The 15,449-nt window shown below is 40.6% G+C and overlaps 1 protein-coding gene across 8 annotated transcripts in view; it reads left to right on the top strand.

Moving 5' to 3' along the window:
- Positions 1-15,449, top strand: part of LOC137334765 (ELKS/Rab6-interacting/CAST family member 1-like) — a 1,087,823-nt gene that overhangs the window by 271,289 nt on the left and 801,085 nt on the right. For all 8 annotated transcript variants that reach the window (XM_067999707.1, XM_067999706.1, XM_067999704.1 and 5 more), the window contains one exon: positions 7,728-7,868. In XM_067999707.1, the coding sequence (XP_067855808.1) occupies positions 7,728-7,868 (141 nt within the window). The remainder of the gene's footprint in view (positions 1-7,727; positions 7,869-15,449) is intronic.

The following is a 15,449-nucleotide window of genomic DNA, read 5'->3' as shown; positions in this document are numbered from 1 at the left end:
AGAGTTGGAGGTGGGCACTATTACGAAAGTAAAAATAAGTAGTTTTGGTGATAGGAAATCTTTTTAAGCTCCGTACAAATTGTACCACAAAGCTTTCAGCAGTTGGTCTTCAAAATATGTCATCCCTTTTATGAGGATGTTGCAGGAAATTTAATTCCAGCCACGTCACTGGATTTTTTGCCCCCCCCCCCCGCCTCATCAACAAGCCCTCGATTGGAGGCATTATTTATGTTGGAGCTTACTATATTAATATCTGGCTGTGGAGGTCCAAGCTGGGCCAGAACTCAACCAACTGAATGGAGATTGTTCGCGCTTCCCATCAGGTCTATACATGGACCTGGAAATTGGCACTTTGATCTAATTGTACGTTTCTGCTGCAAGTTTGATTCTAAAGACAAATCCAACGGTTTAATAAAAATTACAGCTCTTGACTGCAAGTAGCAGTATTTGAATCCTAGAAACATGGTAAAAAAAAATAAAAAGTAAACACTTTTTCTCTCGTGATATTAATTGTTTTAAGTTCCTCACTCTCATTTACCCCTTGATTCCCCACTATTTTTGGTATGCTTTTTGTCTCTTCTACTGTGAAGACAGATACAAAATATTTGTTTAGCGCATCTGCCATTTCCTGATACCCCATTATAATTTCTCCTGTCTCAGCCTCTGAGGGACCAAAGTTTATTTTTGCTACTCTCTTCCTTTTTACATACTTGTAGAAGCTCTCACAATCAGTTTTTATATTTCTTGCTAGTTTACTTTCATATTCTATTTTCTCCCTTTTTATCAATTTTTTGGTCGTCCTTTGTTGATTTTTAAAACTCTCTCAATCTCCAGGTTTATTACTCTTCTTGACAACATTATAGGCCTCTTCTTTCAATCTATTATTCTTCTTAACTTCTTTAGTTAGCCACGGGTGGATCACTCTTCCCATGGAGTTTTTATTTCTCAATGGAATGTATATTTGTTGAGAAAATTGACATATTTCATTAAATGTTTGCCATTGCTTTTCAACTGTCAAACCCTTTAGTTTCCCAATCTACCTTTGACAACTCGCCCCTCATACCTATGTAATTGGCTTTATTAAATTTAAGACTCTAGTTTCTGACTTAAGCACGTTACTTTCAAACTCAATGTGAAATTCTATCATATTATGATCGCTCTTCCCCAGAGGTTCTTTTACTGTGAGATTACTAATTAACCCTATCTCATTACACAGTACAAGATCTAAGATAGCCTGTTCCCTGGTTGGTTCCATGATGTATTGCTCGAGGAAACCATCTCAAATACATTCCATGAACTCTTCTTCCAAACTACCTTTGCCAATTTGATTTGCCCAGTCTATATGCAGATTAAAGTCCCCCATGATTACTGTATTACCTTTTGTTACAAGCTCCTATTATTTCATGATTAATACTCTGTCCAATGTTATAGCTACTATTCGGGGACCTATAAACTACGCCCACCAGTGTTTTCTGCCCCTTGTTATTTCTTATTTCCACCCATACTGATTCTATTTCCTGATCCTCCGAGCCAAGATCCTTTCTCACTACTGTCCTTATGCATTCTTTATTATTAGGGCTACACTCCTTTTCCATTCTGTCTGTCTTTTCTAAATGTCATGTATCCTGGAATATTAATTCCCAATTTTGGTCATTTTGCAACCACGTCTCTGTAATGGCTATAGGTCAAACCCATTTATCTCTATTTGTGCAATTAATTCATCTATCTTGTTAAAAATGCACCGTGCATTCAGATAAGAGCCTTTAATTTTGACTTTTTACCATTTTTTCCTGCTTTGACCTTACTTGTTGCTGCACTATTATTGGTAAACTCTCTGTCCCTTCAGTGTGTTCTGGGATGATGACTTTCACACAAGAGAATTAGATATTGCTGTCTTGTTCTCTGTGTAAGCTACGCAATTCCTCTGTTACGTGCAGTGAAATAAAACCAAACATCGTAGAAGTAGGGAGACGTGAAAGGACAAGATGTGGCTGAGAAAGGCTGGATTTCAGGAAGGGAGGATGCTGCCCACCAACCCCACCCCCCGACTCTAGGAATGTTGAGATTAGCTCACTGGGAAGTTTCTGGAGTTCGGCAGTACTACGGTGGGGTTTAGAATCTGACAGCACAGGAGTCCCATGGTCTGGAAGCAGAGGTATGAGGGACTCCATGGGATGGCAGCACTGGGAGAGTGGTCCTGGGGTCCAGTTGCATGGGGGAACTGCAGACCTATACACTGGAAACCCCTACCCTCATGCACACATGCCCATGCTTGTACAATCCAGGGCTCACTTTCACTTCTCCCAGCATCACCTTCCCACCACTGCCACACCCTGTAACCTCCACCCCCTGTAACCTCCACCCCCCCCCCACCCCACCTTCCTCCTGCCACTATCTAAAACCCACCCCACTAGGGCGCATCTCGTGCATGCTAGCTACATCCTGCCAAAATTTCATTTTTCATTGGGACACCAGGCCATGCTCTTGACCTGGACCCTCAGGTGAGGCCCACATGTAAGCTTTTACATGCTCCTGCACCTCTTCTCATTGGGTGTACCAGTTGCTTGTTCCTGCCCCGATCTGTCGAGGCACAGGAACTTATGAAGTAGAGGAAGAACGTAGCATGCCGGACACCCCAAGGAAAGTAAGTTTGAATCAGGGATCACCATAATTAACATAAGCAAATTAACAGTAATGAAGAAAATAATTGCACGAAAGAGTGACAAATCCCCAGGACCCGATGGTTTCTATCCCAGGATTTTAAAGGAAGTAGGTGAGAACATTGCAGAAGCCCTAACTATAATCTTCCAACGTTCACTCAATTCAGGAACTGTTCGTTTAGATTGGGAAATTGTACATGTCACTCCGCTATTTAAGAAAGGTGAGAGAGGGAAACCAGGGAATTATAGCCCAACATCTGTTGTCAGGAAATTACTGGAGTCTATAATTAAGGATAGAGTGACTGAACACCTTGAAAATTTTCAGCTGATCAGATAGAGCCAGGATGGATTTATAAAGGGTCGGTCATGCTTGATGAACCTGATTTGAATTTTTTGAAGAGGGACCAAAGTAATGGACAGGAGAATGTCTATGGATGTTGTTTATATGGACTTCCAGAAGGCATTCATAAGAGACTGTTAGCTGAAGTTGAAACTCATGGAATTGAGGGCAAATTGTTGACCTGGTTAGGAAATTGGCTGAGTGGCTGGCGACAGAGAGTAGGGATAATGGGCAGGTACTCAATTTGGCAGGATATGATTAGTGGTGTCCGACGGGCATCTGTGTTGGGGCCTCAACTATTCACTATTTATTAACGACTTAGATGACGGGATAGAGAGCCACATATCCAGGTTTGCTGATGACATAATGATAGGCAGCATTGTAACCAGTTTTGGAAGCATAAAATTACAGCGAGATATTAATAGATTAAGTGAATGGGCAAAACTATGGCACATGGATTTCAGTGTAGGCAAATGTGAGGTCATCCATTTTGGACCTAAAAAGGATAGATCAGAGTACTTTCTAAATGGTGAAAAACTCGAAACAGTGGAGGTCCAAAGAGACTTAGGGGTGCATATACATAGAACATTAAAATGTCATGGACAGGTACAGAAAATAACCAAAAAGGCTAATGGAATGCCGGCCTTTCTATCCATAGGACTAGAATATAAGGGGGTAGAAGTTATGCTACAGCTGGACAAAGCTCTGGTTAGACCCCACCTGGAGTATAGTATTCAGTTCTGGGCACCGAACCTTAGGCAGGATATATTGGCCTTGGAGGGAGTGCAGCGTGCATTTATTAGAATGTTACTTGGACTCCCAGGGTTAATTTATGAGGAGAGATTACACAAACTATGGTTTATTCCCTGGAATTTAGAAGATTAAAGGGTGATTTGATCAAAGTTTTCAAGATTTAAAGGGGAACTGATAGCGTAGATAGAGAGAAACTATTTCCGCTGGTTGGGGAGTCTAGGACTAGGGGACATAGCCTAAAAATTAGAGCCAGGACTTTCAGTAGTGAAGTTGGGAAACACTTCTACATACAAAGGGTGGTAGAAGTTTGGAACTCTCTTCCGCAAAAGGCAGTTGATGCTAGCTCAACTGTTAAATTAAAATCTGAGATAGATAAATTTTTGTTAACCAAAGATATTAAGGGATATGGGGCTAAGGCGGATATATGGAGTTAGGTCACCGATCAGCCATGATCTCATTGAATGGCGGAACATGCTCAAGGGGCTAAATGGCCTTCCTATGTTCTTAGAGTGTTCCCCTGAACCCGCCCACTCCTACCCCAGTGGCCTTGTGTGGGGTGGGCAGTCCGAAATCAGCGTATCGTCCAGCTGGAGTTAAGGTTGAAATGCACTTGAAGAGCCGAAGATTTTTGCCCTGGTCTCCTAACTCATCTTAATTTTGTGTTGTTTTAAAAATAATAAATTAGTTGAATTTTAAAAGCAAAGAATGCCTTTAATTATTAGCAAGGTTTTGTTGATAATGAGAAAATGTAAATATACGATTTACAGGTAGCAGAGTTTTGGAAGAACCGAAATGTACAGAAGGTGGATGATGGAAGAGCCAGCCAGGGGAGCATTGGAATAGTTGAGTCAAAGATGGCAAATGGATGGACCAGAGTTTCAGTGGTGGGGGTGGGGGGGGGGTGGGTAGGTAGGCGACGTTACAGAGATGGAAGTAGGCAGACTGAGTGATGGAGAAGATAAGGGGCGGAAGCTCAGCTCGGAGTTGAATAGGGTGCTGAGATTGTTAACAGTCTGGTTTAGCCTGTATTGGAGTGGGGGATGGTATATATTAAATCGGTGGGGACTGTACACAATTTGTGTTGGTGGCCAATGACAATGGCTTCAGTTTTCCCAATGTTTAACTGAAGGAAGTTGTGACTCATCCAGGACTAAGCATTGGATTGATAACACAGAGACAACGAAGGGGGTGAAGCGGTGGTGGAGAGATCGAGATGGGTATCATCAAAGTACATGTGGAAGTTGACCCTTGTCAGCAGATGATGTTGCCAAGAGGCAGCATGTAGACGAGGAAGAGGAGGGGGCCAAGGATATGTCCTTGAGAGATTTTAGAAGTAATGATGCAGGGCTGTGAAGAGAAGCCACTGCTGGAGATGCTGTGGCTATGATCTGATGGGTAAGAGTGGAACCAAGCGAGAGCAATTCCAGTGAGCTGGACAATGAAGGAAAAGCGTTGGAAGACAATAGTGTGGTCGACAGTGTCAAAGGCTGCAGAGTGATCGGGGAGGAATAATACACTTTGGTCACTATCACAGAGGATGTAATTTGAGCCTTTGGTTAGGGCTGTTTTAGTGCTGATCCTTGGGGGATTTTAGAAGTAATGATGCAGGGCTGTGAAGAGAAGCCACTGCTGGAGATGCTGTGGCTATGATCTGATAGGTAAGAGTGGAACCAAGCGAGAGCAATTCCAGTGAGCTGGACAATGAAGGAAAAGCATTGGAAGGCAATGGTGTGGTCGACCGTGTCAAAGGCTGCAGAGAGATCAGGTAGGGATAATGCACTATGGTCACTGACACAGAGGATGTAATTTGTGTCTTTGGTTAGGGCTGTTTTAGTGCTGTGGCCTCATTGTAAACCAGATTGGAGACACTCAGACATGGAATTGCAAGAAGTATGGGCACGGATTTGGGAGACGACAACAGGTTCATATACTTTGGAGATGAAAAAGCGGTTGAACATGAGACAGTAGTTTGCAAGAACAGGAGGGGCATGCTGAAAGTGGTTTTGAAAGTGAGAGAAACAGTATCTGAGGTTAGGGAACCATTTTTAACCTCAACTCGCATTGGGACCAAGAAGGGAAGTTGGGTGGTAAGCAGTTTATTGGTAATAGGGTCAAAGGAGCAGGAGGTGGGTCTCATGGACATTGAGCTTGGAGAGGGCATGAAGGATGAAGGGAGAGGAATTGGAAAAGGGGATATAGACAGGCTGGGTGAGTGGGTGGAGATTTGGCAGATGCAGTACAATATTGGAAAATGTGAGGTTATGCACTTTGGCAGGAAAAATCAGAGAGCAAGTTATTATCTTAATGGCAAGAAACTGGAATGTACTGCAGTACAAAGGGATCTGGGGGTCCCAGTGCAAGAAACTCAAAAAGTTAGTATGCAGGTGCAGCAGGTGATCAAGAAGGCCAACGGAATGTTGGCTTTTATTGCTAGGGGGATAGAATATAAAAACAGGGAGGTATTGCTGCAGTTATATACGGTATTGGTGAGACCGCACCTGGAATACTGCATACAGTTTTGGTCTCCGTACTTAAGAAAAGACATACTTGCTCTCGAGGCAGTACAAAGAAGGTTCACTCGGTTAATCCCGGGGAGAGGAGGCGGACATATGAGGAGAGGTTGAGTAGATTGGGACTCTACTCATTGGAGTTCAGAAGAATGAGAGGCGATCTTATTGAAACATATAAGATTGTGAAGGGGCTTGATCGGGTGGATGCAGTAAGGATGTTCCCAAGGATGGGTGAAACTAGAACTAGGGGGCATAATCTTCGAATAAGGGGCTGCTCTTTCAAAACTGAGATGAGGAGAAACTTCTTCACTCAGAGGGTAGTAGGTCTGTGGAATTTGCTGCCCCAGGAAGCTGTGGAAGCTACATCATTAAATAAATTTAAAACAGAAATCGACAGTTTCCTAGAAGTAAAGGGAATTAGGGGTTACGGGGAGCGGGCAGGAAATTGGACATGAATTTAGATTTGAGGTTAGGATCAGATCAGCCATGATCTTATTGAATGGCGGAGCAGGCTCGAGGGGCCGATTGGCCTACTCCTGCTCCTATTTCTTATGTTCTTATGTTCTTATGGAAAAATGGTGTGGGTTCAGGGCAATGCAGGAGTAGCCTAGGGGGATGGTTTGGATTGGTGGGGAAGGAAGGGAAGCAACTGAGGCAAGTGAATGGTTCGTCTCAATCTTAGTGTCAAAGAAGTGCATGAGCTCCTCGCGCTTATTGTTGGAGGTGAGGGTGGAGGGGGCTGGAGGAGAGGGGTTTAAGGAGGAAAGAAGCCAGGGCTTATCTTTACTCCCTAGGATGATCCTGAAGTAGTGTTTGATTTTGGCAGAGGAGAGTAAGGCCTGGCAGCACTTGATATAGTCCAGCCAGATCTGGTGATAGATAGCTAAACCTTTTGTGCGCCAGATACGCTCAAGTTTGTGCTCCCTGGACTTGAGGGAGCAAAGATGGGGTCCATACCAGGGGAATCAACTGGAATGGGAGAGAGTAACATTTTTACTGGGAATAAGGGCACAAAATAAGAACAATGGCTGCAGAAATATTATGTCCAATGGAAAGTGCAGATGTAAGCAACTTGGGGAGAGTTTTTTTTCCTACAAGGACGGTCACAGAAGGAAGTGGATTTGGAAGGAATTAGGAGGTTGTAGCTAATTATGGATATTAGATGGTGGTCGGAGGTAGCCTAGTTTATGATAGAGACCTAGGACTAGAGAGTCAATGGTCGATGGCAATATCGAGGTGGTGGCCATGAGTATAGGTAGGAGAATTGATATGGAGGGAGGGTTTTAGGGAGGACAGGAGGCCAGTGAATTCAGAGCAGAGAAGACTCGGAGAGTTGAGGTAAAGATTGAGGAAATTAAGGAAAGTCTAAAGCGGGCTGAAAATACCACTGTGCAAGATGTTATGTTAATAAAAGCTCTAATGAATTTAATACCAATGAAAGCTCTAATGAATTTACTGCTATAGGCTACAATGCTGGACCTCAAAGAGCATGCCTCATCTTTGGCATCTTCTGGACTGAAGAAGGACTCCAAACTGAAAACACTGGAGATAGCTCTTGAACAGAAGAAAGAGGAATGCACTAAACTAGAAGTACAGCTACGCAAGGTAAATTCATATCCTAACACTTCATCTTGTGTCAGTACCATTTTAGGTCTAACTTCACCCATTTTTAAAATTAACTCATTTCAACTGGAAAATGTTAGCTGTAGTACAAAACTTTCAAGTATAAAAATTTTAGCCATGCTAATATTATTTATAGCCTGATATGTTTGTAATTGTTAGTTGAATTCTGGTCAATCTCAGCAGACTGATCCAATGTGCTTCGAGGTGCCCAACATGCATTTTCTCGTGCAAAACACATCCCATTTCCAGATAACTATTAAACCCAAATATTCCACCTTGCATTGTAGCATTCAAACATTTTTCAGAGTCTTCCATCCTGCACAATTAGTTGATCATAAGAGCAACATGGTTGTATTGTGGACATCTTCAATGTTGTGCTGATTCGGGAATGGCACAATTCTTAACAAAATTGTATGATTTTGCACAGAGCCACCACTCTGTTGAAAGTGTCTTTTCTCAGACTCTCCCACAAAATACAATTAATCGACTAATACTGCGGGTGGAATTACACTTAGCACAAATGGCAAAGTGACACACCTACCAGAACCCACGTTGCGCACTTTATGAAAGTTTGGGTGTGTATTGATGTGTAAAAAATAATGCACAAATGAGTGTCCAATCAAAAAGCGTCTGTAAAATTGCTGCTCAACTCGATAAATAGACACTAATGCACAGTGGGCCATTCTTGCTATGGAGTGCACAATTTCTGTGAGAACTGGAGGGAAATCACAGAAGGCAAATCCAAAATTCTGAAATTCACATTTGCAGATCACAATACACGGTGAGTGGACGTGACAAAATGTTCTCTATAGAGAACAGGAGTAAGGCACCATTATCCCAGAAGGTGAAGCAGGCCAATTTACGGGTGTTTTGCAGAGCCAAATACCAGGAGATGCTGGAAGGGTATCAGTTTAAAAAAAAGTGTCAGAGCTGGACAAAATGCTGAAGTGGAAAATGATAATGGGTGTGAATAAACATAGCCTGCCATATATGGAGACTGCTATATATGTATGTATGTATGTATGTGTATGTATATGTAGCCACTAATGCCAATCAAAGTAACTTACAGTTGTCAGACAAATTTGCTTGTACACTTAACCCAAACTGATCCAGTAACCTGTCGCAAATGTAACACAAAAGGAAGTAATGAACATGTTTGAGAATTAGAACAGCAAAAAAAACCTGCAATAATACAGCTGAAAAAGATCGAAGACTGTATGGGAGAAGCTTAAATTCTAAGTTGCATTAGATTGTTAATTCTTTCCAATGAATTCCATTAATATTGGCACCACAGTGCAGAAAATACTGAAATTGTACTATCATAAATGATGAACCAACACACTAACTAAAATTGTAGGGCTTTATTTTTTCTAGTCCTAAAAATCATATATCAAATAAAATGAATGTGCTAGCTCAGTTCCAGGATGTGTCCATCCAGATCAATGAAAGACAAAAGAGATTTATTCTCCTTGTTCATGAGGCCAGAAACTTTAATATTTATAGATGAAAGTTAATTCAATAGGTATAATTTCCATAACATTTGTCTCGCTCAATGCTTTTGTAGCCATTGCAGTAAAACCTTTGAAATGTAACAAAATAATCATTGACGGTATGTTATTATACTAATTATTTTGGAATCCATAATTTTGTAAACTTTTTTTTAGCTAAATCATCTTGCAAAATAATTGACAAAATTGGATTGTTTTTGACATGATTGACCAGTTGCCTAAGTTGCCACTTTATAGAATCATAGAATCGTAAAGCACATTTGGCCCATCGTGCCTGTGCCAGCTCTTTGAAAGAGCTATTCAGTTAGTCCCACTCCACTGTTTGTTCCCCATAGTCCTGCACATTTTTCCTTTTCAGGTATATATCCAATTCCCTTTTGAAAGTTACCATTGAATCTGCTTCCACCACCCTTTCAGGCAGTGCATTCCAGATCATAACAACTCACTGCGTAAAAACATTTCTCCTAATCTCCCCTCTGGTGCTTTTGCCAACCATCTTAAATCAGTACCCTCTGGTTACCAACCCACTTACAAGTGGAAACAGTTTCTCCTTATTAACCCTTTCAAAACTCCTCACAATTTTGAACAACTCAATTAAAATCTCCCCTCAACCTGCAGTAGCTTAAGGTATTTCAGGTTAAATACCATTCACTTAAAGAGGAAGGTTTTTGGGAGGTTTAAGGAAGAAAAATTTTCACAAGAGTTTGAGGAAATAACAAAGGAAAATAAGAAGATAGACAAGCAGGAAGACAATAAATGATGACTTAATAAAACCTCAATGAGCACATTGTCAAAACCATCAAAACAGTTTTTAAAAAAATCTTTCACGGCTACAGCAGTAAGAGGGCAGTCAAAGAAGCCAAAGATGCAACTGGACTTGAAACTAAGGATGAACGTAAAATAGTAAATATTCTGAATGATTACGTCTTCCAAATATTCATAAGGGAAATCATGAACTACATGCCCTCCCTAAAAAGAGATCACCTGAGCAAAATCATTGACTTTGATATAAAGGAGAGGGAAGTCCTAGCTAGCTTAAAATAGCTAAAAAAAAATACATGTCCCCAGGAATAGATGGTGTTTTTTCCAGGGTGCTGAGAGAGATTGGAAGGAGACTTATGCAGCTTTGACAAACATTATGAGGGAGTCACTGGACACTGCGGAGGTATCAGTAGATTGCAAACAGAATGATATGGTGCTCATATTCAAAAAGAACAACAAAACAGACACAGGCAACAATAGACTCATTAGTCTTGCTTCCAAACCATGTAAAATAATGGAATCGATTAACAGCAATAAACTTTATTATTTGTACAGTAATAACCTGATAAATAGCATTCACCATGGTTTAAAACGGCAAAATTCCACCTGTCCAAACTCCTTGACTTCTTTGAGGAAGTGATGACCCAAGTAGACTCGGAGAAGTTTTGTGACATGGTGTTCTTAGATTCTAAAAGGCTTTTGACAAAGTTCTACACTAAAGGCCATTAGTTAAACACAAAGCATTAGGAATTCAGGGTAAGTCCAGGGAATGAATAAGAAATTGGAAGAAGGGCACAAAACAACAAGTACTTGTTCGAGAAGTTATGTCCGCATTTGGTCGGGGGGAGAAGTAGTGAGTGGGGTGCCCCAGGGCTCAGAGTTAGGACCATTATTGTTTCTAATTTTCATAAATGACCTGGATTCAGAAACTCAATGCAACATGGTAAAATATGTAGATGATACCAAACTTGGAGGGGCAGTGGATTCAGAGGAAGTAGTTCAGAAATTATAGAATGAGTTGGATAGAATATTTATATGGGCAGAAATATGGCAGATAAAATGTAATATAAATAAATAGAAAGTACTGCACATAGGAAGAAAAAATAAGCTACACGTATTCCATGAATGGTGTTGAAATAGCCATGGATGACGCCCAAACAGACCTTAGGAGTCTTAGTTGACTCAACATGTCTAACCAATGCAGAGTAACCAGCAACAAAGCTAATAGAATGTTTAACTATATAGCTAAAACAATAGAATACAAATCAGAGGAAATTGGGATCAAACTGTATAGTGCCCTGGTTCGATCCTACCTTGAGTGCTGTGCCCAGTTTAGGTGCTGAGACACAAGGAAGATATTCAAGCACCAGTGACAGCGCAGAGATGAACCACAAGGCTGATCTCTAGTGTCAAAGGTCTGAGTTATGAGGAAAGACGAGAGAAACTTGGAAAGGATGTGTCTGAGAGATGATCTTATAGAGAAATGGAAAAGGTAAACCCCAAATATTACTTTGTTAAATAGTGAGAGTAGCATAAAGGGACACAGTTTCAAACTAGAAAAAGTAAACTTAGGACTGATGTCAGGAAATTGTTCTTGATACAAAGCCTAATCAATGTATGGAATAGATTTCCATGAAGACTAGAGAAGGAAAAAATGGAATATTTTTAAACAATTGGATGCTGAAATGGGGAGACTTTAAGGATTTTTTAGGTGGTTGAGTTAAGATCCATAACTCTCAACATATGAACACATGATCTTAAGCTTTACAGTCATTGTTTACTTTTGAAATGATTTTTACATCAACAGTATTACTGAGCAATGATGGTTTAAAAAAATCAAATGAAACATAAAGCAAAATTTCATGGTAAGCTAGCGAATCCGTGCTGCTTTTTGCACTGGCTTCTGAGTTTCTGCTACTCCTTCCTCATCTTTTGCATCCTTTTCCTCTATTAAGGCTTAATACTGTTGGTGTGCCGTTATGCCACTATGGCTTTCTGCTGGTCCTCATCCATTTGCTTCTTTCTACAGCTTTGTACAGCAAGCAGCACACCAGTACCATTCTGTCAAGCCTTTTGGGCATATTGTACAGTGACCTGAAAATGCTCCAAACATGCCAACATTTGTTTGAGCATTCCAGATGCCTGCTTCTCATGTATGCATCATTGAGCTGTTAATAGTAAAAAAAAAAGTAAAAAGTTAAAATTAAAGGCTATCTGAATGCACGAAGCATTTGTAACAAGATAGACGAGTTAATGGCACAAATAGAGATAAATGGGTTTCATCTAGTAGCCGTGACTGAGACGTGGTTGCAAGATGACCAAGGTTAGGAACTAAATATTCCAGGGTACTTGACTTTTCGAAAAGACAGACAAAATGGAAAAGGATATGGAGTAGCCCCCATAAAGGATGACATAAAGACAGTGGTGAGAAAGGATCTTGGCTGGGAAGATCAGGAAGTAGAATCAGTATGGGTGGAGATAAGAAATAACAAGGGACAGAAAACACTGGTGGGAATGGTTTATAGGCTCCCTAACAGTAGTTATACTGTTGGACAAAGTATTAATCAACGAATAAGAGGAGCTTGTAACAAAGGTAATGCAATAATCGTGGAGGACTTTAATCTTCATGAAGACTGGACAAATCAAATTGGCAAAAGTAGTTTGGAGTACGAGTTCCTGGAATGCATTTGAGACAGTTTCCGAGAACAGTACGCCAGGGAACAGACTATTTTAGATCTTGTCTTGTGTAATGAGACAGGGTTAATTAGTAATCTTATCATAAGGGATCCCCTGGGGAAGAGTGATCACAATATGATGGAATTTCACATTGAGTTTGAGAGTGACGTCCTTAAGTCCGAAACTAGAGTCTTAAACTTAAACAAAGCCAATTACATGGTTATGAGGGGCGAGTTGATTAAGGTTGATTGGGAAATTAGATTAAAAGATATGACGGTAGATAAGCAATGGCGAGCATTTAAAGAAATATTTCATAATTCTCAATGAACATACATTCTATTGAAGAATAAAAACTCCACGGGAAAAGTGATCCATTTGTGGCTAACTTAAGAAGTTAAGGATAGTATTAGATTAAATGAAGAGGCTTATAATGTTGCCAAGAAGAGTAGTAAGCCTGAGGATTAGGAGAATTTTAGAAACCTGCAAAGGATGACCAAAAAATTGATAAAGAGGAAGAAAATAGAATATGAGAGAAAACTGGCAAGAAATATAATAACAGACTAAGAGCTCCTACAAGTATGTAAAAGAAAGAGAGTAACAAAAGTAAATGTGGGTCCCTTAGAGGCTGAGACAGAAGAAGTTATAATGGGAAATAAGAAAATGGCAGAGACGTTAAACAAATATTTTGTATCTGTCTTCACAGTAGAGGACCACAAAAAACATACCAGAAACAGTAGGGAACCAAGGGTCTAACAAGAGTGAGGAACTTAAAGTAATTAATGTTAGTAAAGAAAAAGTACTGGAGCAACTAATGGGACTAAAAGCCAACAAATCCCCTGGACCTGATGGCCAACATCCTAGGGTTCTAAAAGAGGTGGCTGCAGAGATAGTGGATGCATTGGTTGTGATCTTGCAAAATTCCCTAGATTCTAGAACGGTCCCCGTGGATTGGAAGGTAGCAAATGTAACACTGCTATTCAAGAAAGGAGGGAGGGAGAAAACAGGGAACTACAGGCCAGTTAGCCTGACATCAAGAGTCGGGAAAATGCTGGAATCCATTATTAAGGACATAGTAGAAAATCATAATATGATTAGGCAGAAACAATGTGGTTTTATGAAAGGGAAATCATGTTTGACAAATCTACTGGAGTAGATAAAGGGGAACCAGTGGCTGTAGTATATTTATTTTGTACACGAAACACAGAAAGTTAACATGCAGGTACAGCAAGCAATTACGAAGGTAAATGGTATGTTGGCTTTTATTGCAAGGGGGTTGGAGTACAAGAGTAAGGAAGTCTTGCTGCAATTGTACAGGGCTTTGGTGAGACCACACCTGGAGTACTGTGTACAGTTTTGGTCTCCTTACCTAAGGAAGGATATACTTGCCTTAGAGGTGGTGCAACGAAGGTTCACTAGATCGATTCCTGGGATGAGAGGGTTGTCCTATGAGGAGAGACTGAGTAGGATGGGCCTATACTCTCTTGAGTTTAGAAGAATGAGTGGTGATCTCATTGAAACATATAAGATTCTGAGAGGGCTTGACAGGGTAGATGCTGAGAAGCTCTTTCCCCTGGCTGGAGAGTCTAGAACTAGGGGGCATAGTCTCAGGATAAGGGGTCGGTCATTTAGGACTGAGATGAGGAGGAATTTCTTCACTTAGAGGTTTGTGAATCTTTGGAATTCTCTACCCTAGAGGACTGTGGATGCTTAATCATTGAGTATATTCAAGGCTGAAATTGATAGATTTTTGGACTCTCGGGGAATCAAGGTATATGGTGATACGGCAGGAAAGTGGAGTTGAGGTCAAAGATCAGCCATGATCTTCTTGAATGGCAGAGCAGGCTTGAGGGGCTGAATGGCCTACTCCTGCTCCTATTTTTTGTGTTCTTATGGATACTGGTACATGGTCAACCATTTAACTTCCAATAAGTGGGGTCCCATGATTCCCTTAAGATATGGGTGTCAAAGGCATTACCTGGAAATCATGTATTAACATGCAGCATTCTTTGGTTATGGTCATAGGCTATTTGGGCATTCATCAAGCAACATATTTTTCTGTTAATGAATGCTATAGTTGCTTAAATGACCATGTGGACATAATTCATGGTTTCACCTTTCAAAAAAAGCCATCTACACCAGCTAGAACTGGTTTTATTATATCCATCACCAAAATGAAATAGGACGTCCAAGACTTGTGTAGGACAGCGATGAATCACAAACAGATTCACAATTCCCCTTGACCTATATAGAGAAGTTTCAGAGCTATACTAAATTGAATCTTTGCAAAATGAGAAACCTGGAATATGTAAACAAAATGTTGTTCCCATGTTCATTAAACTGATTGGTATTTTTCAGGACATTCTATAAACGGATTTCCAGCTAGAGTTTTTACATCAAACCAATTGCCTTGAATTCTTTCTGTAACACTGCCTTGAGAAGCTTTTGTGCAGTAAGGAACATGTTATAGAGCAGATTATTCAAATGAATTTTCTTTTTGAGAGTGAACTGATTACTGCATTAAAATATCACCATAGATCGAGTGCTTAAGACCTGCAATGGGGCTTGAACTCATGACCTTCTGACTCAGATGCACGACCACTACCAGAGAATGAAGCTG

This window comes from Heptranchias perlo, chromosome 18 (assembly GCF_035084215.1).
Source record: "Heptranchias perlo isolate sHepPer1 chromosome 18, sHepPer1.hap1, whole genome shotgun sequence".
Classification (NCBI taxonomy): Eukaryota; Metazoa; Chordata; class Chondrichthyes; order Hexanchiformes; family Hexanchidae; genus Heptranchias; species Heptranchias perlo.
Note: the sequence above shows the minus strand (reverse complement) of the source record. Positions and strands in the feature narration are given on the sequence as shown.